The following is a 23,599-nucleotide window of genomic DNA, read 5'->3' on the forward strand; positions in this document are numbered from 1 at the left end:
TTTTGCTGCTCATGTCACATTGCCTGATTCATTCATTTTTATTTTATTTTTTTTTTGCTCACAGTTCAGTGCAGACAGCATTCTAATTTTGAAACTGACTCAAGATGAATGGATTGTGGTCCCATTTTGTTTTAGTAGATGGGGGAGTGTGCAGAAATTTAGGTGGATATCTTTTGGTGACTTTTTGGGCATTAAATCACTGTTTCCCTATGGCTGCTTGGGGAGCAAGCAAGGGGTGGTGGTGGACAGCTGAGGAAAAAGAAAGAAAGAAAGACAGAAATACAGAAACAGGCTAAGGAGAGAGAGAGAAAGAAATAAAGACACACACACACATATTCTAGCACCCGTTAATGTAATGGGCTATAAGACTAGTTTCTTATGTTTTCTGTTTGTGTATTAATTGCTCGCTGATTCTAATCCTTGGATTCTTGAGGACTTGTTAGTTAAGCTACTACATTTCTATTGTATTGTTTAAATTTTTTAATATTAGGAAAGTATTTTTCCTTTGCTGTTTAACTTTATCTTTCTGTACAAGTGGATACTTGATATGTTATGAAAACTTGATAAATAAAATAAACAAACAAACCAGAATTAAAAACAATATTAAACAGACGAAATATACTAAGACAAATAAGACACAAAATAAGTGTAATAAAACAAAAGGATAGTGGGGAGTAGTGCTGCCCGATTCAGGAAAAAAAATTTCAATTCGATTCGATTCAGCCTACTGAATTGGTTTTTCGATTCGATTTTCCTGCCCAATTGGGTGTTTTTTTCAAACATCCTGGTGGGTTTATTTTATAGCCTTTTCACCCCTTTTATAGCCTCTTCACCCCCTTTGCCTTCTCCTAACCACACTGGCGCTGTGGTGTAAACAAAATAAACAAACAAAAAAGGCCTTTCCTCTCTCTTAAATCCTAGCTCACATTTGCGGTCTAACACCAGCTCTGGCAGGATACACGTTTCAAATCTGACATATTGTAATCACAAAAGGGAAAATATAATTAGTTTTTCTATCTTTTGTTGTCTGGTCATTCAAATCTTGTTGGTCCCAGGCTCTGGTTGTCTTCTGATAACTTGCTTGCCAGGGTCTTCTTCTTTCTTCTTTCTCCATTCTAACCATCCATCTGCCATCTCTATCCTCCCCTTCCATTTCCCTTCCCTCCCCCGGAGGTCTGGCATCTTTCTTTTTCTTCGTCTCCATCCACAGAGCCATCTTTTCTTAACTACCCTTTCATCCAGCATCTCTCTCTCCTTCCCCACCACCCCAGGGTCCACCATCTCTCCCTTTCGTTTCCCAACTTACCCTCCTATCCAGTATCTCTATCCCCCCTCCACATCATCCCTTGTGTCTAACTTCTCTCCCTTTCTGTTCCTTCCCTCCCTAAATCCCATTGTCCATCATCTCTCTTCCTCTCCTCTATTTTCAGACCCATTATTTCTTCCCCCCTAAAGTCCAGCATATGCACGTTTCTTTGAACCCCCCTTCCCTCCCTCCCTCCCTCCTTCAGTGTACTTCTACACCAGGGCACCCCTCCCCTGGCCTGACCCCCCCCCTCTAAGGCCTACATCCCCCCCGAAAACCTGCCTGCCTGCTTGTCCCCTTTGAAGGCCTGCATCCCCCCCGAAGGCCTGCCTGCCTGTCCCCCCTTTGAAGGCCTGCATTCCCCCCCGAAGGAAGGCCTGCCTGTCCCCCTTGAAGGCCTGTCCTCCACTTTGAAGGCCTGCAGCCCCCCCTGAAGTCCTGCCTGCCCCCCCCCCTTTGAAGGCCTGCATCTCCCCTGAAGGCCTGCCTGCCTCTCTCCTCTAAAGGCCTGTACCCTCCCTCCCCTGTAAGGTCGCCCCCCCTCCCAAAGGACTACACCTCCTCCTTGCGTCTTCCCCACTGGCCTCCCGAATCAATCTTCTTAACTTCAGCAACCTGCAATAAGATCGCTGGCCCTAGCAAGCTTCTGAACGGCTTTGGAGCATCTTCTCTCTGCCACGATCCCACCCCTTCTCTGATGTCAGAGAAAGGGCGGGACCGCGGCAGAGAGAAGATGCTCTGAAGCTGTTCAGCAGCTTGCAGAGATCGCTAGCACCATCGATCTTATTGCAGGCTGCTGAAGTTAAGAAGATTGATTCGGGAGGCCAGTTGGGAAGATGGAGAGCACAGCAACGGGAGGCCAGCGGGAAGCCACTTCCTGACTGACCCTCCCCACTTGCCCTCTAAAGCAGGAGCGGCAGGCCAGTAAAAGGCAGCGCTGCCGCTCCTGCTTTAGAGGGTGAGTGGGGAGGGTCAGTCAATGAATCGGGAGGCCGATTTTTTGGCGGGGTAAATTGATTCAAATCGATTCACCCAAAATGAATCGATTCGAATCGGGCAGCACTAGTGGGGAGAACTACATGAAATACAGAAAAGAAAAATGAGAAAAAAACAAAAGGATTAAGGGGCTCAATAAGAAAAGAATAGTAGCATAATTAGCCAAAAGCATCAATGAATAAGAAGCTTTTTAAAGCTCCTTTAAATTTATCTAAGTTCTGCTCTGCCCGAAGATAAGTAGGTAATGCGTTCCGAGAGATCCCATGTGCCTATCCCAGGCCCTTTTGAATTCAAAGTCTCTGTCTCCATTACCTCTTCTGGGAGACTGTTCCATGCATCTACCACCCTTTCTGTAATAAAGTATTTCCTTAGATTACTCCGAAGCCTATCACCTATCATCCTATGCGCTCTCATTGCAGAGTTTCCTTTCAATGAGAGACTCGACTCATGCGCATTTACATTATGTAGGTATTTAAACGTCTCTTATATCTCCCCTCTCCCGCATTTCCTCCAAAGTATACAGATTGAGATCTTTAAGTCTGTCCCCATACGCCTTATGACGAAGATCACACACCATTTTAGTAGCCTTTCTCTGGACCTACTACATCCTTTTTATATCTTTTTGAAGGTGCGGCCTCCAGAATTGAACACACTATTCTAAATGCGGTCTCGCCAAAGCCTTATACAGGGACATCAATACCTCCTTGTCTCACATATTCATCAAGCACCCTCTGATACACGGTAGAATTCATGGTGGATTCTATGATGGTGAGCTGGCCAGGTCCTGCCACCTCATAGCATCCCCATACCATGATACTTCCACCTCCATGCTTCACAGTTGGTATGAGGTTCTTTTCATGAAATGCTGTATTTCATGTACGCCAAGCATGTCCTCCTTTCTGGTGTCCAAATAATTCAATTATAGACTCATCTGTCCATAGAACACTATTCCAGAAGTCTTGGTGTTTATCTACGTTCTCTCTGGCAAACTTCATTCTGGCCTTGATGTTTCTCTTAGAGAGCAAAGCTTTCCTCCTTGCACACCTCCCATGCAAGTTAAATTGTGCAGTCTTTCTGATTGTAGAGGCATGCACTTTCACATCAACAGTAGCAAGAGCCTACTGTAGGTCCCATGATGACTTTTTAGGGTTTTTGGAGACTTCGTATCTTGCGGTCTGCTCTGGGGGTCAACTTGCTTGGACACCCAGACCGGGACATGTTGGCAGTTGTTTGGAAAGTCCTCCACTTGTACACTATTTTATCCCAGGACAAGCAGGCAGCATATTCTTGACTGATGGGTGACGGCACCGACGGAGCCCCGGTACAGACAATTTTAGAGTGATTGCACTCTAAGAACTTTAGAAAGTTCTAGTTAGGCCGCACCGCGCATGCGCGAGTGCCTTCCCGCCCGACAGAGGCGCGCGGTCCCCAGTTTTCTTAATTCCGCGGAGCTAAGAAGACGCGTGTTTCCAACGGCTGTTGGAAGATTTTTCTATTTTTCACTTGCCTTCCCGCTCGCGCGTATTTTTCTCTTCATAGTTTGTTTCTTTCTTTTTCATTTACCGTTTGTGTAAAAAAAAAAAATAGTTTTATTTTTTTTATTTTTTATCGATCTGCCCCGGCGGGGCCTGTTGGCACCATCGAAGCCTCGGGCTTCGATTTTGCTACAGCAGTTTTTCCCTTCATGCCCCCGTCACCGGGTTTCAAAAAGTGTCAGCGGTATGCACGCCCTATCTCCCTCTCCGACCTGCACAAGTGGTGCCTCCAGTGTCTGGGTCCGGACCATAGGGCTGAAACCTGCACCCGCTGTAGTTCTTTACAAAAAAGAACTTTAAAAAATCGCCAAATTCAGCAGCGGATCCTTTTCGGTACCGCTATGGAAGTTGCACCGGTATCGACGTCGACGACTTCCTCCAAATCGACTCCGACTGCCTCAGCACCGCAAGATACATCGCCGGTGTCGACTCCTGTAGGTAAGCCGGCTAAGAAGCCTTCCCCTACTGTTCTAGGCCCGCCAGTCGAGCATGCAGTGAGCCAAGTCCTGCAGACTGAGCGCCGGCCCCGTAAGCGCTCCGCTCCCATCGAAGTCACTGCCTCGTCATCGGCATCGACTTCTCCCGAGCGTCGAGCGGCACCGAAGGTACCGAGCAAGAAAAAACCGGTACCGGTGCCATCGGGACCAACGTTGGATGAGCACATTGCCTCTATCCTCCTGGTCCAGCTTAAGGAGCAACTCCAACACTTGCTCCCGGCTCTGTTGACTCCGAAACTTCCAGTATCGGTACCGACTGAGCCTTTGGTGCCGTCTGTCGATCAGCCTCTTTTATTGACATCGACTGTTTCGGCACCGCACAAATCTTTATCCATGCCTGTTCTGTCAGCGGAACCGAAGCGGCGTACTACTCCTATGGTTTCTGACCCGGTACCGTTCTCTGAACCCCGTACCGTACTACATTCCCCAGGTACCGTTTCCACCCGTTCAGGTAAATCGGTACGCAAGACTAAGCATACTGAAACATCTACTCCATTGTCCCAGGGCCATTTCCAATCGGTACGGGACCCTGACTTGTGGGACGACTCAGATGATCCCCTCGGTACCGAGGAAGATTACACATCTGATGAGGATGAACCATCGGTGCAGGATCCTGCTGCTAAGCCAGAGCACTCCTCCTTCACCAAATTTTTAAAGGAGATGTCAGACTCTCTGTCTATTCCATTGGAGTCTGACTCTAAAAAATCCAAGGCATTTCTGGATGCTTTGGATTTTGACCAACCTCCTAAAGAGTTTTTAAAGTTGCCCCTCCATGACATCTTGAGGGAAACTTTTTATAAGAATCTGGAAACTCCTTTGACGATTCCAGGAGCCCCAAGAAAACTGGAATCTCTGTATAAAGTGATTCCAATTCCAGGATTTGACAAGCACCAACTTCCCCATGAATCTCTGTTGGTAGAGTCAACTTTAAAAAAATCTGCAGGAGCCAGTGTATATGCCTCTGTCCCTCCTGGCAGAGAAGGAAAGGCCATGGATAAATTTGGCAAACGCCTTTACCAAAATGTGATGCTGGCCAACCGCTCAGGTAATTACGCATTCCATTTCTCTTTTTACCTGAAGCATCTCATTCAACAAGTGACCTCTTTTCAGAAGTATATCCCGGACCGTAAACTTCCTGCTTTTCAGCAATGTACCTCTAGTCTTCTGCAACTCAGGAAGTTTATGGTCCGTTCAATTTATGATACTTTTGAACTGACATCACGGGCTACTGCTATGTCTGTGGCAATGAGAAGATTGGCATGGCTACGGGTCTCAGACCTGGATGTAAATCACCAGGACCGGCTTGCCAATGCGCCTTGCCTAGGGGATGAGCTGTTTGGGGAATCTATGGATACCACCACGCAAAAGCTCTCCGCCCATGAAACTAGGTGGGACACCTTGTTGAAAAACAAGAAGAAACCTCCTCCTCCTCGTCCATTCAGGCAACAATCTTCATACCAAAGGAGGTTTTCTGCTTGACCGGCTCAGCCTCATCCCCTTCAACCTCGCAGACAGCGTCAACAGCAGCAACAGGCCCGTCAGCAACAACAACCTGCTGTAAAGCCTGCTCCTCAACCTAAGCCGACACAGCCCTTTTGACTCTCTTCTCCAGGGCATTGCCAGTCTTCCTCCCTCATGTCCTCTTCCTCAACCCATAGGAGGTCGACTACAGGTTTTTCTTTCTCGCTGGGAAGCAATCACCTCCGACCAGTGGGTCCTTGCTATCATCGCCCACGGCTACTCCCTACACTTTCAGACTCCTCCACCATTAAGTCTGCCAAAAGAGTCTGCTTCCAACAAGGCTCAGTCCCTCCTCCTCGCTCAGGAGGTTCAATCCCTCCTTCTTCTCAATGCCATCGAACCAGTTCCTCAAGACCAGCAAGGACTGGGATTTTATTCCAGGTACTTTCTCGTACCCAAAAAGACCGGAGATCTCAGACCAATATTAGATCTCAGAGACCTCAACAAATGTCTGGTCAAGGAGAAGTTCAAGATGTTATCTCTTGCCACCCTATACCCTCTTCTCTCTCAGGAAGACTGGCTATGTTCCCTCGATCTCAAGGAGGCGTATACTCACATTCCAATTCATCTGATGTCCAGACAATACCTTCGCTTCCTTGTCAACCAACATCATTACCAATACAAGGTGTTACCCTTCGGCCTAGCCTCCTCTCCCAGGGTATTCACCAAATGTCTGATTGTGGTCGCAGCTTATCTCTGCTCCCAAAACTTTCAAGTCTTCCCTTATCTGGACGACTGGCTCATCAAGGCTCCTTCTCCTCAGGCCGTGCACATAGCCACCAATCAGACCATTCACTTCCTTTGACTGTTGGGGTTCGAAATCAATCTACCCAAGTCGCACCTCATTCCAACTCAGCGACTTCAATTTATTGGAGCCATTCTGGATACGATTCGGATGAGGGCGTTTCTTCCTCCAAACCGCCTTCACACCATCCTTCATCTCTGTCAGCAGGTGTTCCAGCAAACTTCCATCTCTGCAAATCACATGATGGTGCTCTTGGGACACATGGCCTCCACAGTACATGTCACACCCTTTGCACGTCTCCACCTGCGTACTCCTCAATGGACCTTAGCGACCCAGTGGTCCCAAGCGACAGATCCTGTTTCACAACTCATATCTGTGACCTCGTCTCTTCGACAGTCGCTTTTTTGGTGGTTGACATCCTCAAATCTATCCAGAGGTCTGCTATTCCATCTACCTCCTCATCAACTGGTCATCACCACGGATTCCTCCCCCTATGCATGGGGAGCTCACTTGAACGAGTTCCAAACTCAGGGGTTTTGGTCCACTCAGGAAAAGAAACACCATATCAACTTCCTGGAACTCAGAGCGATGTTTTACGCCCTCAAAGCTTTTCAACATCTTCTTTTTCCTCAGGTACTTCTCATTTGCACAGACAACCAAGTTGCAATGTACTACATCAACAAACAGGGAGGAACGGGATCCCGTCCCTTGTGTCAGGAAGCTCAAAGGATTTGGACCTGGGCGACTGCACGTCACCTATTCCTGAAAGCAGTCTACATTCAAGGGGAACAGAATTGCCTAGCAGACAATCTCAGCAGAATTCTTCAACCTCACGAATGGACTCTCGACCCTTCGACTCTCCAGTCCATTTTTTCTCAATGGGGCACACCTCAAGTGGATCTTTTTGCAGCTCCCCACAACCATCAACTGCCCCTGTTTTGCTCCAGACTTTACTCTCCTCACCGTCTGGAACCAGATGCATTTCTCCTGGATTGGACCAATCTCTTCCTTTATGCATTCCCTCCTCTTCCGCTCATGCTGCGCACACTATTCAAGCTCAAGAGGGAACAAGCCACCATGATTCTCATCGCTCCACGGTGGCCAAGACAGCATTGGTTCCCCCTTCTGCTTCAACTCAGTTCCAGGGAACCCATACCTCTTCCTCTGTTTCCTTCACTACTTACACAGCATCAGCAAACGCTACTTCATCCCAGCTTACAGTCTCTGCACCTGACAGCTTGGTATCTCTCGGGCTGACTTCGGCTCACGCTCTCCTTTCTCAGCCTGTCCGTTCCATTATTGATGCCTCCAGGAAACCGGCCACTCTTCAATGTTACCAACAAAAGTGGTCTCGGTTTTCCTCCTGGTGCCTGTTACATCACCATAATCCCATATCTACAGCAGTGGGACTGGTGTTGGACTACCTTTTGTCATTATCTGACTCTGGTCTTAAATCCTCTTCGATAAGAGTTCACCTGAGTGCTATTACAGCTTTTCATGAGCCGATTCATGGAAAACCCCTCTCAGCTCATCCCTTAGTTTCAAGGTTCATGAAGGGCCTTTTCAATGTGAAGCCACCTCTTAAGGCCTCTCCTGTTGTATGGGATCTTAATGTGGTTCTTTCTGCGTTAATGAAGCCTCCTTTCGAGCCCTTGGCCACAACGCATTTTAAATTTCTAACTTGGAAAGTGGTCTTTCTGATAGCTCTCACTTCTGCCAGGAGGGTCAGTGAGCTCCATGCACTGGTGGCTGATCCACCTTTCACTGTTTTTCACCATGATAAGGTCGTCCTTCGTACACATCCAAAATTCCTTCCTAAGGTTGTGTCTGAGTTTCACCTTAACCAATCCATAGTTCTACCTGTTTTTTTCCCAAAGCCTCATTCTAATCCAGGTGAACAGGCTTTGCATACCTTGGATTGTAAACGTGCTCTGGCTTACTATCTTGATCGCACCAAACCTCACAGATCATCTCCTCAACTGTTTTTGTCCTTTGATCCTAACAAGTTGGGTCATCCTGTATCTAAACGCACTCTGTCCAATTGGCTTGCTGCTTGCGTTTCATTCTGTTATGCTCAGTCGGGCCTGACACTGGAAGGTTCTGTCACGGGCCACAGGATTAGAGCTATGGCAGCGTCTGTAGCTTTCCTCCGTTCCACTCCTATTGAGGAAATCTGCAAGGCTGCCACTTGGTCCTCAGTTCATACTTTTACATCTCACTATTGTCTGGATGCATTCTCCAGACGGGATGGACACTTCGGCCAATCTGTTTTACAAAATTTGTTTTCCTAATGGCCAACCTTCCCTCCATCCCTCTTTTTGTTAGCTTGGAGGTCACCCATCAGTCAAGAATATGCTGCCTGCTTGTCCTGGGATAAAGCACAGTTACTTACCGTAACAGGTGTTATCCAGGGACAGCAGGCAGATATTCTTGCGTCCCACCCACCTCCCCGGGTTGGCTTCTTAGCTGGCTTATCCTAACTGGGGACCGCGCGCCTCTGTCGGGCGGGAAGGCGCACGCGCGGTGCGGCCTAGCTAGAACTTTCTAAAGTTCTTAGAGTGCAATCACTCTAAAATTGTCCGTACCGGGGCTCCGTCGGTGCCGTCACCCATCAGTCAAGAATATCTGCCTGCTGTCCCTGGATAACACCTGTTACGGTAAGTAACTGTGCTTTCTGGACCATGGAATGGCTAATGTTAAATTCTTTCGAGATCTTTTTAATTCGCTTACCAGATTCATAAGCTGCTACAATCTTCTTTCTGAAGGCCTCAGACAGCTCTTTTGATTTCACCATGGTGTTCGCTCTCACTACAGCAGTCATGAGCACACCAAAATAAATGTCTGAGGTTTAAGTAGGGCAAACATACTTCAAAATGCCGAGTAACGATGTTCTAATCATGTGCACCTGTGTGTGATTTGAGCCACTGTAAGTGGGAGGATATGTGGAGGTGTCCTAACTTATTCCTCAGTTAGAATACACATTTTATGGATATCTTTTGTTTCATGAGTAAATCAAGGAAAATGTTTCTTGTTTACCTGCAATTACATCACTTTTTTTTCCAGAGATAAATTTTTTTTAAATGTGACATCGATATGTGAACATTTCTTAAGAATGTTATCATTCCAGGCAGCTAGGCTGAACACATGGCTTGGAAAGCCCATACTTGAGGCCACTACATACGCAGACTTTAGAAAATCCCTGAAAACTCGACTGTTTAACAAATTCTAAATTCCCATACACTTCCTCGCCATGACCCTTCCACCTCGCCCCCTAATTCTAAGGCCCGAAACTAATTATACTTTCCACCTTGAATCTCATGTACTGACAAAACGTATCTTTATTGTAACCCATGTACTGACTAAATGTATCTTTATGGTAACCCACCTGTATCCCATACACTGACAAAATGCACCTTGATAGTAAACCACTTGTATTGTAGCCCACTTGTATTGTAACCCACTTCCATCCCAAGTACTGACAAAATGAATCTTTAATGTAAACCACTTGCATCCCATGTACTAACAAAATATATCTTTACTGTAACCCACTTATATCCCATGTACTGACAAAATGAATCTTTAATGTAAACCACTTGTATCCCATGTACTGACAAAATATATCTTTACTGTAACCCATTTATATCCCATGTACTGACAAATGTATCTTTATTGTAAACCGCTTCGAACTTCACGGTATAGCGGTATATAAGAAATAAATTATTATTATTATTATTATTATTATTATTATCCCAGGACAAGCAGGCAGGTATTCTCACTAATGGGTGACGTGATCCAACGGAGCCCCAATGCGGACGCTTCACAAGCAGTTTTGCTTGAAGAAAACTCGAAGTTTCGAGTCGCCCGCACCGTGCATGCGCGAGTGCCTTCCCGCCCAGACCAGGGCGCGTCTCCTCAGTTCTTACTTTTCCGCGGAGCCGAGAAGTCCATCTTCGACTCTCTGTGCGAAGATTTCTTCACTTGTGCCTTCTAAGTCCGCGGTTTTGGTTTTATTTGATCTTAATCGCTGATTTTCATTGTGTTTTATTGTTTTACCAAAATTAAAAATTTCTTTGTTCAGTTCGACTGGGCAGGCCACGTGGCTGCAGCCCCGCGGCTTCGATCTTGCGGTGGAGCTTTTTCGGCCTATGTCCCGGCCTATCACCGGTTTTAAAAAGTGTGCCAAGTGCCAGCGTGCGATTTCGCTAACGGACCCTCATCGACGCTGCAGTTGGTGTCTCGGGCCTGAACATCTCCCGAAATCGTGCCGGCCTTGCTCCACACTCACCGCAAGTGCTTTCAAGTGCCGTTGTGTTTTGTGGGAATCGCTGTTCATGGAGTCCTCGACGGAGCCATCGACCTCGAAGGGACCTTCGCCTTTGATATCATCCGCAACTCCACAGCCTACCACCTCTGCAGCGCCGAGTCTTATCAAGCCCGTCTCGTTCGTCCCAGCTCAGACTCCGGCGCCTGCTGCGATGCCTTCCTCAACCTCCTCAGGTCAGGTAGCTCAGCAGCCCATTCCCCCAGTAGTGTTGAAAGTGCCCAAGACCTCAAAGTCCAAGCACTCACACACTGCTCCGAGGGAGCGCGAGGCCCGCGCAGTTGGTCCCATTTCAGATGCGGATCCATCCTTGCCGGCCTCGTTTCAGACCATGCTACAGAAGCAATTCATCGAGCTCTTTACCATGATGGGACCTCAGCTTCTTTCCCAAATCCAGCCTGGGCACGTGGAGGCCTCCCACGAGGTCGAGCCCCCTCCAGTGCCTCAGCGGGGAACACACTCTCAACAGGGAGCAGAGTCTCAGCGAGTGTCTGGTCTGGCAACAATGCATGCATCGCAAGGAGCAGAGTCTTTGCCCATGCCTCCATTGGAACTGATACACTCGATGCAAGGAGCAGAGTCTTTGCAAGTGCCTCCATTGGAGCCGATTCACTTGATGCAAGGAGCAGAGTCTTTGCAAGTGCTTCCATTGGAGCCGATTCACTCGATGCAAGGAGCAGAGTCTTTGCAAGTGCCTCCATTGGAACCGATCACCCCGACGGGGTTCGAGCCTTTACGGCAACCACCCCTGCTTCGATCAACCACTTCCAGCCCCATCCACTACCTGGGGGCCTCAGCGAAGACCTACTCACCTCGCCTATCGAGGCCGACCTCTCGACACAATCTGCATCACCGATCGAGGCACTCGTCCAGGCAGGCCTCGCCTCATCGGAAGCAAGCATACCTGAAGTATTCACCACCGACTACTACTCCTCCACCGATGCCGGAGCTCGAGGACACAATGGGATCTCTTTCCCCAATGGATCCGGGGGCCTCGACCTCTTCGATCCCGTCTCGAGGCCCTGCAATGGCAGACCAACTGTCCTTCTCCTCGTTCCTTCGACAGATGGCTGATGACATGGACATCCCCCTGGATACGGGGTCCAAATTCTCGAAAGAATACCTGGAGACTATGCGCCTCCCTCAACCACCGGCGGAGTCCCTAAAGCTTCCCTTACACAAGCTACTGGACCAGACCTTTGCACGGTGCCTCGAGACACCTTATTCGATCCCCTTGGTGCCGGGTAAGTTGGACACCAGATACCGCACTGTTCATCGTAAGGGGTTCGACGGCTCTCAGCTCTCCCACCAATCCCTGCTAGTGGAGTCCTCACTGAAGCGGTCCCATCCCTCCCAGGTCTACGCCTCCGTCCCACCTGGTAGAGAGGGAAAGACCATGGACCGGTTCGGCAGGAGAGTTTACCAGAGCTCCATGATGGCCTCGAGAGTCCTGAATTACAACTTCCACTTCACAACATATTTGGAGTTTCTTTTGTCCATACTCCAGAAGTTCACGCCCTATGTGGATCCTAGGGTACAATTCGAGTACCAGGAGGTGCTGGCTTAGTTATCCCAGCTCCGGGTGCAGCTTATGCAGTCCTCCTACGATGCCTTCGAGCTCGCGGCTCAGGCCGCAGCATGTTCGGTGGCTATTAGCCGGCTGGCGTGGCTGAGGACAATCGACATGGACCCCAACCTCCAGGACAGGCTTGCCAATGTTCATGCGCTGGCACCGACCTCTTTGAGTCCATCGAGGCGGTAACCAAGAAGCTCTCGGACAATGAGAAGTCATTCCAGTCCATCCTGTGTCCGAAGCCCAGGCCTGTTCCTCCTCGTCGATCACGCCCGCCGCTGATCTACCAGCGACGTTACCCCACGAAACAGGCTCCCCCATCCGGAAGCCTGTGAAGAGGCAGCACCCGTAGAAACTTTTTCTTTTTAATTTTTTATTTTTCTATACCGCCATAGTCAGGCGACTTCTAGGCGGTTCACATTGTAAGAAGGCTGGACAGTCAGCGAATAATAAGGAGCCTAAAATAGAAAAGTTACATAAACAAGGTACATACTAATTTAAGTTCCATGGGTAAAGGATACATGAAAATTGGAGCTTCCTGGGAGATTGAATAGCGTTTACGGGGGATTTGTTTTAGTTTAAGGGAGGTCTGTTTTAGTCAATGAATTTGTCGAATAGGGCGGTTTTTATTGCTTTTCGGAATGCATTGTAAGTCAGTTTGGATTCAATTATGCAGTTTCGCAACCAGACTTGTCTATTCGCTTGGAACATGAAGGTTCTATCCAGGAAGGATTTGTATCTGCAGCCTGAGATCTTTGGATAGGCAAAGATGTTTTTGTTTTTGGTAGTTTGTGTGGGGTTGTGCAGAACGAAGTGAGTTTGCAGGTAGGAAGGTGCTAGTCCCCAGACTTGCTTGAAGCAGATACATGCAAATTTGAATAGTATTCGCGCTTCTATTGGTAACCAGTGTAGTTTTTTGTAGTAGGGGCTGATGTGGTCTTTTTTTCTCAGTCCGAAGATTAAGCGAACAGCGGTGTTTTGTACTAATCTCAATTTTTTTACTGTTTGTTTTTGTTTTTTTTTGAATACTCAGGTAGATGATGTTACAGTAGTCAAGGAGGGATAGGATCAGCGATTGCACCAGCAATCTGAAGGATGTTGGTTCGAAGTATTTTTTTATGGTTCTTAGTTTCCATAGCGTGTAAAAACATTTTTTCACTAGTAAGTTTGTGTGGTCAGCCATGGTTAGATGAGTATCTAGAGTGATACCCAGTATTTTTATGGTATTGGATATTCGTGGTTATTGATTTTTAGCGATGTTCTCGTGATTTTGTCTTTGGGGCTTGCCAAAAAGACTTGTTTTCGCTGTGTTTAATTTCAGTTTGAAGGTGGTGGTCCATTTTTCGATTTCTGCCATTGTGTTTGAGAGGTTGTCGGTAATTTCATTTGTGATGTCGGTTAGAGGGATTAAGATGGATATGTCATCTGCGTATATGTAGTGCTTTAAGTTTAGTTTTTGTAGGAGGTGACCTAAGGATGCGACGTAGATGTTGAACAGAGTGGGCGATAGGGAGGAGCCTTGGGGCACACCCGATGGGTTATTCCATGGGTTGGAGTGATGTCCATTGCTGGTTACTCAGTAGGATCTGTTTGTTAGGAATTTGTGGAACCATTTCTTTACGTTTCCCGAAATTCCCATTGCATCAAGGCACAGTAGCGTGATCTCATGGTCTATCAGGTCGAACGCACTGCTGAGGTCTAGTTGTAGGATCAGTGCGCTTTTACCTTTGCTAAAAAGATTATAAAGGTGGTTTAGTATGGGGGCTATGACTGTTTCTGTGTTGTATCCTTTTCTGAATCCTGATTGGTGTTCACTAAGGATGTTAAATTTGTCTAGGTAGTTTACTAGTTGTAGGTTGACCAAGCCTTCCTGTATCTTTGTGAAAAGGGGGATACTTGCTATGGGTCTGTAGTTGGATGTCAGCGCTGTAGAGGTATTCTGGTCTTTGGGGATGGGGGTGATCAGTATGTGTCCCATGTTCTTGTTTAATGTTCCATTTATAAGGGCGGTTGTTAGCCATGTGAATAGTTCCTTTTTGAAGTCTAGTGGGACAACTGTCATGATTTTGGGGGGACATGCATCGAGTAGACAGTTTGATTTGGTGTATTTGTTGAATAATTTAGGAACTGGTGCCAGTCTGGGAACGCGAAGTGGTCCCAGATCATGTCTGCTCTGGAGACTTGGTCATGGTGTTCGAGGTAGTGAATCGTGTTTATTGTGGGTGTGTGTAGGGTTGCTCTTAGGTCTGTGATTTTATTTTTAAAGAAGTTGGCTAGGGTTTGGGCAGATGGGGTGCACTCATTGTCCTTTTTCAGGATTCGTGTTGTATCTGTTAACGTTTTTACTAATTTGAACAATTCTTTACTGTTTATTTTTGTAGTACCTATTTTATGTGCATAGTGCTTTGTGCGTTTTTCTTTGATCAGATTTTTGTATATTTTCATTTTTTGTTTCCAGTTTGACTTGTCTGTTTCTCTGTTTGTTTTTTGCCAGATTCTCTCAAGTTTTCTTAGTTCTTGTTTGGTGGTTAGTAATTCTGAGTCAAACCATTCGTTTGGTGGTCTATCTGTTTTTATGTATGTTCGGTATGGGACTATTTGGTCTAGGAGTCCTTTGCTGAAATTTTCCCATCTTGTTGGGAAGTCCTGAATTTCTTTGGTTGTGGGACTTAGCTCATAATGAGTCCAGAATTCGATGGGGTTTATAGTACCACGACTGGTTATCATTTTCGTGTTGTTGCTTTTGTGTTTTGGTTGTGTGCTCTGTTTTTGCCAGCGTAGGCTGACCTTGCCAATATAGTGATCTGACCAGATGCATTTATCCCAGGATCCTGGGTAGCATTGTATTTTCGGGTCTATTGTATCTTTGTGGGAGAAGGTGATTATGTCTAGTTTGTGTCCTTTTTCATGAGTTATTTCTGTGTCTGGATTTGGAAAGTCGAGTGACATTAGGAAGTTGGCGATTTCGGTTACTTCTGGTTTTGACTTTTGTTCTAGATGTACGTTTATGTCACCCAAAAGTAGGTTGTATGATCCTTTTAGGGTGGCTACGGTTAGGAATTCAAAGAATTCTTCTTTTGCGTTTGACCATTTTTTGGGTGGAATATAGAAAAGAGTTGTAATTAGTGATTCTTCTAACTGAGCGTTAGTGATTTTGCAAGTTAGTATTTCAAGGTTTTCTGAAGTTTTGGAGTCAGTCTTGATGTAGTCAAATTGTTCGTTTAGGATAATCGCTAGGCCTCCTCCTTTTTTCCAGCTTCTTGATAGTGGGATTATTTTGTATCCCTGTGGTAAGATTTCTTTCATGATAGTATCTGTGTCAGAGATCAACCATGTTTCTATCAGAAACAGGAGGTCAGGCTTTGTTTGTAGTATCCAGTCGTTTAGTATGTGTGCTTTGTTTCTCGCGGAACGGGTATTTAGGTAGTATGCCTTAATCTTTTCGTAACTGGTTGGAGTTTCGGAATATGCTATCTTTTTTAGGTTTCTGTTGTTGGTCTTGTTCCTGTGTGGTTTGCGTTGTTTGCGGGTGGTGTTTAGTACTGTGATTTGATGTGGGCCTTGTTCTGGGTGGTATTGTAGGAGTTGGGGGGTGTTGGTAGGTTTAGTTAGTTCGACTGGCCTGTTCCAAGAGGGATAGGTGTGAGTGGGTTGGGGAGGGTTGTATTCATTGCCCCAGCATTTAGAGCATATTAGGTACAGTATCCCTAGTAATAGTTGGTGTTTGTTAAAGATTGCCATGTTGCGTGTTGAGTTGAAATGTGAGTTGTATTGAAGGTATGGACAGGGATCGACCGGACACTACAGTCGGCAGCAGGAGGTGGGTGTTATACCTGAGGTAGTAGGTTGAGCATATGGTGAGCACACAGTATATATGCAATGGAAGGTTAAGCTAACGGTAAACATACAGTATATATGCAGTGATAGATACCTGGGGTAGCAGTTTAAATGTATAGTAAACAGGTTGTGTCAGGTTAAATATGTAGTTAACAGGTTGTAACAGATAATATGTGCGGTAACAGGTTATACATGCAGTTGCAGGTTGTTCATGCAGTAACAGGATATACGTGCGGATGCAAGCTATACATGCAGTATCTGGCTAAATAAGCTGGCTATACATGTGGGACAGACTGTATATGTGGTTATTCCTGAGATAGTAGATTATATGTGTTGGTTATGCATGCAATTTGTACAAGCAGACTCTAATTGATGATTATACAATTGAGCAATACTTATCGTTTGTTCTGGGTTTTGGATGAATCGCACAGATCTCTGTGCAGTTTAGTTGGTTTTCGGCGGCCCAGCAGAAGAAACAGTCGCTGGTTGTCTGGTTTCGGTGGAAGCAGGAACTGGCCTTGCTCCCGATGGCTGTGGGATTTTTAAGGGCTCCCAGCAGGTACTGGGGGGGTGGAGCAGGCTCACACGCCCGGCCCAGCAGAAGAAACAGTCGCTGGTGGTCAGGTTTCAGTGGGAGCAGGAACTGGCCTTGCTCCTGATGGCTGTGGGATTTTTAAGGGCTCCCGGCAGGTACTAGGGAGGGCGGAGCAGGCTCACACGCCCGGCCCAGCAGAAGAAACAGTCGCTGGTCGTCGGGTTTCGGTGGGAGCAGGAACTGGCTTTGCTCCTGATGGCTGTGGGATTTTTAAGGGCTCCCGGCAGGTACTGGGGGGGCGGAGCAGGCTCACACGCCCGGCCCAGCAGAAGAAACAGTTGCTGGTCGTCGGGTTTCGGTGGGAGCAGGAACTGGCCTTGCTCCTGATGGCTGTGGGATTTTTAAGGGCTCCCAGCAGGTACTGGGGGGGCGGAGCAGGCTCACACGCCCGGCTCAGCAGAAGAAACAGTCACTGGTCGTCGGGTTTCGGTGGGAGCATGGGATCGGCCTCCCTTTGCCAGGAAGCTCTGAAAGTGTGGGATTGGGCGACTCGCAACAACACCTTCCTCAGAATAGTCTACATTCAAGGGACTGACAATGCCTTAGCAGACAGCTTGAGCCATCTTCTACAACCTCACGAGTGGACCCTCAACTCCACGCCCCTTCATCATATCTTCTCCCTGTGGGGAATGCCTCAGATAGACCTCTTCGCAGCCCCCCACAACTTCAAACTGCCTCACTTCTGCTTCAGGATCTACAGCCCTCAGCGCCTCGAGGCAGATGCATTCCTCCTGGACTGGACGAATCGCTTTCTATATGCGTTTCCGCCATTTCCTCTCATTCAAAAGACTCTGGTCAAGCTGAAGTCAGACCATGCCTCCATGATCCTGATTGCTCCACGGTGACCCAGACAACCTTGGTACTCCCTTCTACTTCAACTCAGCAGCAGGGAGCCATACCCTCTACCAGTTTTTCCATCTCTGCTTACACAGCATCAGGGATCTCTACTTCACCCCAACCTGCAGTCTCTACACCCGACAGCTTGGTTCCTCTCAACGTAACCCCTCTACAGTTTTCCCAACCTTTGAGGGACGTCTTGGAAGCTTCAAGGAAGCCTACAACCAGACAATGCTACCACCAAAAATGGAATAGATTCTCTGTTTGGTGTGTTTCTCAGCATCAGGAGCCTCAACATTCCTCCTTGCCTTCAGTTTTGGAACACCTTTTGCACCTGTTTGAGTCTGGCATCAAATCTTCCTCCATTCGAGTCCACCTCAGTGCAATTGCTGGTTTCCATCAGCCTCTTCAAGGGAAACCTCTCTCTGCTCATCCTGTGGTTTCCAGATTCATGAAAGGACTTTTCCATGTCAATCCTCCCCTCAAACCGCCTCCAGTGGTTTGGGATCTCAATGTTGTTTTCTCACAGCTTATGAAACTTCCATTTGAACCTCTTCACAAGGCTCACCTGAAGTATCTCACTTGGAAGGTGGTGTTTCTCATTGGCCTCACTTCCGCTCGACGAGTCAATGAGCTCCAAGCCTTGGTCGCGGACCCACCTTTTACAGTCTTCCATCATGACAAGGTAGTTCTCGCACCCATCCGAAATTTCTCCCGAAAGTTGTCTCGGAATTTCATCTTAACCAATCCATCGTTCTGCCAGTATTCTTTCCGAAGCCACACTCTCACTCTGGAGAATCTGCTCTTCATACTCTGGACTGTAAGCGTGCTTTGGCTTTCTACCTAAAACGCACCAAACCTCACAGAACTGCTCCCCAACTTTTCATCTCCTTCGATCCGAACAAGTTGGGACGCCCCGTTCCAAGCGCACCATCTCCAACTGGATGGCGGCTTGCATCTCATTCTGCTATGCCCAGGCTGGATTGTCCCTTGACAAAAAAATCACAGCCCATAAGGTCAGAGCTATGGTAGCTTCTGTAGCTTTTCCTCAGATCGACACCGATTGAGGAGATTTGTAAAGTTGCCACTTGGTCCTCGGTTCATACTTTCACTTCTCACTATTGCCTGGATACTTTCTCCAGACGGGATCTAATCTAATCTAATCTAATCCTTAGGTTTGTATACCGCATCATCTCCACGTTCGTAGAGCTCGACACGATTTACAGTAGGAGAAATAGGAAGGAACTACAATAGAGGGTTAGAGGTAGAAGTGTGAAGAAAATTTAGAGGACTTGGGATGCCAAGATATAAGAGTTTCCTTTATTCCTAAGTTGGAGGGAGACTTACATTTTTTGAGAAAAGCCAGGTTTTCAGATGTTTGCGGAAAACTTGGAGAGAGCTCGTTCCGAAGAGGGGAGGTAAGGTTGTTCCAGAACTCAGTGATTTTGAAGTGAAGGGAGGTCCCTAGCTTTCCTATGTGGGAAATGCCTTTTAGCGAGGGGAAGGATAGTTTTAATTTGTGGGATGGACAGTTTGGCCAAACAGTATTACAAAATTTATTCTCCTAAGTTGCCAACTCTCCCACCATCCCACTATGGAGGTCGCCCATTAGTGAGAATACCTGCCTGCTTGTCCTGGGATAAAGCAATGTTACTTACCGTTACAGTTGTTATCCAGGGACAGCAGGCAACTATTCTCACGTCCCACCCACCTCCCCTGGGTTGGCTTCTCTGCTAGCTATCTGAACTGAGGAGACGCGCCCTGGTCTGGGCGGGAAGGCACTCGTGCATGCGCGGTGCGGGCGACTCGAAACTTCGAGTTTTCTTCAAGCAAGACTGCTTGTGAAGCGTCTGTATCGGGGCTCCATTGGATCACGTCACCCATTAGTGAGACTAGCTGCCTGCTGTCCCTGGATAACAACTGTTACGGTAAATAACATTGCTTTTCATGGGATGTCCTAATTTTTTCACATGACTGTATACTCAAATATAAACCGACCCGAATGTAAACTGAGGTAACCTTCTCCCCCCCCAAAAAAAGTGAAGAATAAATGGTTGACATGAATATAAACTGGAGGGAGGGGGGCAATATTCAAGTGATTTGCCTTGCCCTGCTCTGCCAGGCTCTGCACCCTGTTCTCCCTCCCCTACTCACTGCTCTGCCAGGCCCCCTCCCTCCCTGCCAGGTTCTGTACCCTGTTCCCCCTCCGACCTGATGACTTACAGGCCTCTACCAGGCCTACCATGAGACCTGGTTGTCCAGCAGTAGATGGGACAGGAGGGATCCCTCCCGCCTCCTGTCCCAGCTGATTCTAAGGTTTTTCACCTCCCCCGCGTACCTTTAGTATCCTGGTGGTCCAGCTGTGAGCTGTGACAAGAGTGACCGTCCTTCACTCCTGCCTGCGCAGAGCCGCAAGCTGATTGGCTGCCACAAGTTCTCTTGAGAAAAGTAGAAAATAGAGTACTTACCTTGGGCGTCTGCATATGGGACTAACTTTTCTACTTGCCCATGGGGAATACAGATTTGCTTGCCTGTAACTGGTAGGATAAGTTGGTCATGCATTCCATCTGACTACGCTATTTAGGTCCAAACAATTTTCTTCAGCTCATATACGATTGAGGTAGCCTTATAGATATAGTGAGCATGTACAGTTCTTTGTCCCAGTCCTTTGCACATGTTCAAAAGAACCCAAAAGATAGGTGCAACAAGGACAGTGGTGGGCAGCTTTTAAAGACAGAGGGCTGCATGAATGTAAGTATTATCCCTAGTTTGCCACAGCATTTGTCAAAACCAATATGCACAGAGCTGCATAGATCACCTATGATAAACAAGCAAAAATGTAATTAAAAATAATGGAACAAACTGCTAGAGTAGTAGTCTGAAAATATTTGCAAAATATAGTATTTAAAATTTGCCAAAAATCTGAATGCGTCTTGTGGTTTTGCAGGTCCATAGAACTTAATGGCGGCAGCATGTACCTTCTGAGCTGTAGGATGCCTAACCATGAGCTAGTGTCATTTGAGCCTTGATAGCTGCAATGTCTTCTCCATATGTTTGATCCCACTTATCCTGCAGATCACAGAGAAACCAGTTAGAAATACGGAGACTTAGAGGTGACATGATAGAAACCTTCAAGATCACCCTGGAAAAGCGGAGACTTAGAGGTGACATGATAGAAACCTTCAAGATCACCCTGGAAAAGCGGAGACTTAGAGGTGACATGATAGAAACCTTCAAGATCATGAAGGGCATAGAAAAATTAGACAGGGACAGATTTTTCAAATTAAGGGGATCAATAAGTACAAGGGGGCACTCGAGAAATTGAAAGGGGAGAGGTTTAGAACAAACGCCAGGAAGTTCTTTTTCACACAGAGGGTGGTGGATACATGGAACGCGCTACCAGAGGATGTGATAAACAGGAGCACGCTACAGGGGTTCAAAGAAGCTTTGGATAGGTACTTGAAAGACAAAGGGATTGAGGGGTACAGATAAGAGTAGAGGTAGATTATAGGGATGGGATTAGAGGTAAGTTACAAAATTAATCAGGGACCACTGTTCAGGCACTAGGCCTGATGGGCCGCCGCGGGAGCGGACCGCTGAGCAAGATGGACCTCTGGTCTGCCTCAGCGGGGGCAACTTCTTATGTTCTTATGTTCTTATATGAAGGAAAAATACTCAGTAAAACAAATTGAACTTACTTACACATTATGATTTACCTTCTGAAAGACTGATACAACCCAGTTTTTAAACTTGTTTGGATTCCTTCTGGAGCTAATATGTTTGCGTAGATTTTACCATTTATTCATTGGTTCCTTGCTGTTAATAGAACAAATAATGAACCTCGTGTTTGTCTGTGAAACTGGAACATTGGAATCCTTAAATTCATCATTCAGTTGAGGTTACTGCACCTTCTTCCCCCCCCATTCCCCCAGTTCTCCCATCTGTAAGAAAAGGCAGTAGATTGTTTGGTGATCTCAGGTTTGTTACTTTTAACCTCTCACCATTGTTTAAGTTTCTCAAGATGGAATAAAGTTTTTAATAAATAATTTATGCATACTTCATTTAATTTCTGCCCTTCTGCCTACTTACTACATTGTTTTGTTTTTTTTTTAATTCTAAACAGATACTTGGGCGACAAGATGGTGTGCAACAAGATTGGGTTATTGACGACTGCATTGGAAATTGGTGGCGGCCAAACTTTGAACCTCCTCAAGTGAGCTTTCTTAAATATTTTTAATTGCAGAAGTAATACCGCTGTTTCTTCCTTTAACTATGTCTATAGCACATACTCATTCATGGAAGCTATTACATTTTGCAGGACCCAGCCTTCTTTCAGTGTGTTGGACAGTGGAGTTGATAATTTTTTACAATATTTTTTTTTCTTTACTATCCCTGTTTCAAGTTTCTTGGATATCAAGAACTGCAGTACTGTTTATGTGCTGCTAACTCTTTCTAGTGCAATAGGTGTGCCATTCTGGACAGTAGGCTGTTCTTCTTATCTTTACTGTTTTTCTTTAAAGTTAAAAACAAAGAAAAAGAGACTTTCTTTTTTTTTTTTGTTCGCCTTCGCCATTTTTCCACTCCTCAGCCTCTCGCGTTTGATTTGGCTGAGGCGGTATTCCCTAACTTAATGTTCCGGCCGTTAACCAGTTTTAAGAAGTTTGGCATGTGCCAACGAACTATCTCGGGAACAGACCTGCATAGTTGGTGCATACAGTGTGTCACACCCGTGCTCTATATGAACACCCTGAGCAGCCGGGTAGTGACACGTTGCTTGCTTCTGGCGTGGTTCCTTTAGAATTAGGGTATCCTTTCAAGTTGGCCGCCACTAGGCAAATGCCTAACCTAGCTTATTTCCAAGGACTTTAAAGAACAACACACTGTTGTCAGAATGGCCTTGGTACAAAACATAAGCTTTATTTTGCCCCTGCCGCAGGATCATAGTGCAACCCAGGTTTTCCTGATAGCATGAAAATAATACAAAAAGAAAAAAAAGGTTCATTCAATTCACCTAAACTCAATTACCTGCTCTGGGTTTGCTAGCTAAACCATATACAGTCCTGTGTACCAGAGTCTTACAGTTGGGCATATCTCCTGATGCCAGCACAAAATACAGTTCTTTAGCTTTTCATAACGCTCAATGGTGAAACAGTTGAAATAAACAGCTCTTTAAGTCAGAGCTACAGGAGAGACATTCATAGCAGTGCTTAATCAAGCAGTATTGCTGGGCTACTGGTTCTAGTAGCTTTAAGAAGGAGACAGCAATATCGTTGTGGAGGCAGTGCTCTAATAAGCTACACAGTCCATTTGCTAGCAGTACTCAAGAGACAGTCTATACCAGGGGTGCCCACACTTTATGGGCTTGCGAGCTACTTTTATAATGACTAAGTCAAAATGATCTACCAACAATAAAATTTAAAAAAAACACAAAGCACACTGAAAGGCAGAGAAAATGTTAATTATTCATATTCCGGGTTTTTTCAAAGAGGTCACCTCAGTAACAAAATACAAAAATAGACAAATACACCCCCTCCGTTTTTACTAAACCACAATAGTAGGTTTTAGCACAAGGAGTTACGCTGAATGCCTCATGCTGCTCTCAATGCTCATAGGCTCCCTGCGCTAAAAAACGCTATTGCGGTTTAGTAAAAGGGAGCCATAGTGCAAAATATAGACAGCAGATATAAATTCTCAAAACCGACACATTTTGATCACTAAATTGAAAATAAAATCATTTTTCCTACCTTTGCTGTTTGGTGATTTCATGAGTCTCTGGTTGCACTTTCTTCTTCTGACTGTGCTCCAATCTTTCTTCCTTTCTTTCAGCCTCCTGTAT

The 23,599-nt window shown here is 46.2% G+C and overlaps 1 protein-coding gene across 1 annotated transcript in view; it reads left to right on the forward strand.

Annotated features, from left to right (window-relative positions):
- Nucleotides 1-23,599, forward strand: part of NUDT21 (nudix hydrolase 21) — a 299,370-nt gene that overhangs the window by 175,755 nt on the left and 100,016 nt on the right. Inside the window, exon 4 of the mRNA XM_033941291.1 lies at nucleotides 21,887-21,976. Coding sequence (XP_033797182.1) covers nucleotides 21,887-21,976 — 90 coding nt within the window. The remainder of the gene's footprint in view (nucleotides 1-21,886; nucleotides 21,977-23,599) is intronic.

This window comes from Geotrypetes seraphini, chromosome 4, assembly GCF_902459505.1.
Source record: "Geotrypetes seraphini chromosome 4, aGeoSer1.1, whole genome shotgun sequence".
NCBI lineage: Eukaryota > Metazoa > Chordata > Amphibia > Gymnophiona > Dermophiidae > Geotrypetes > Geotrypetes seraphini.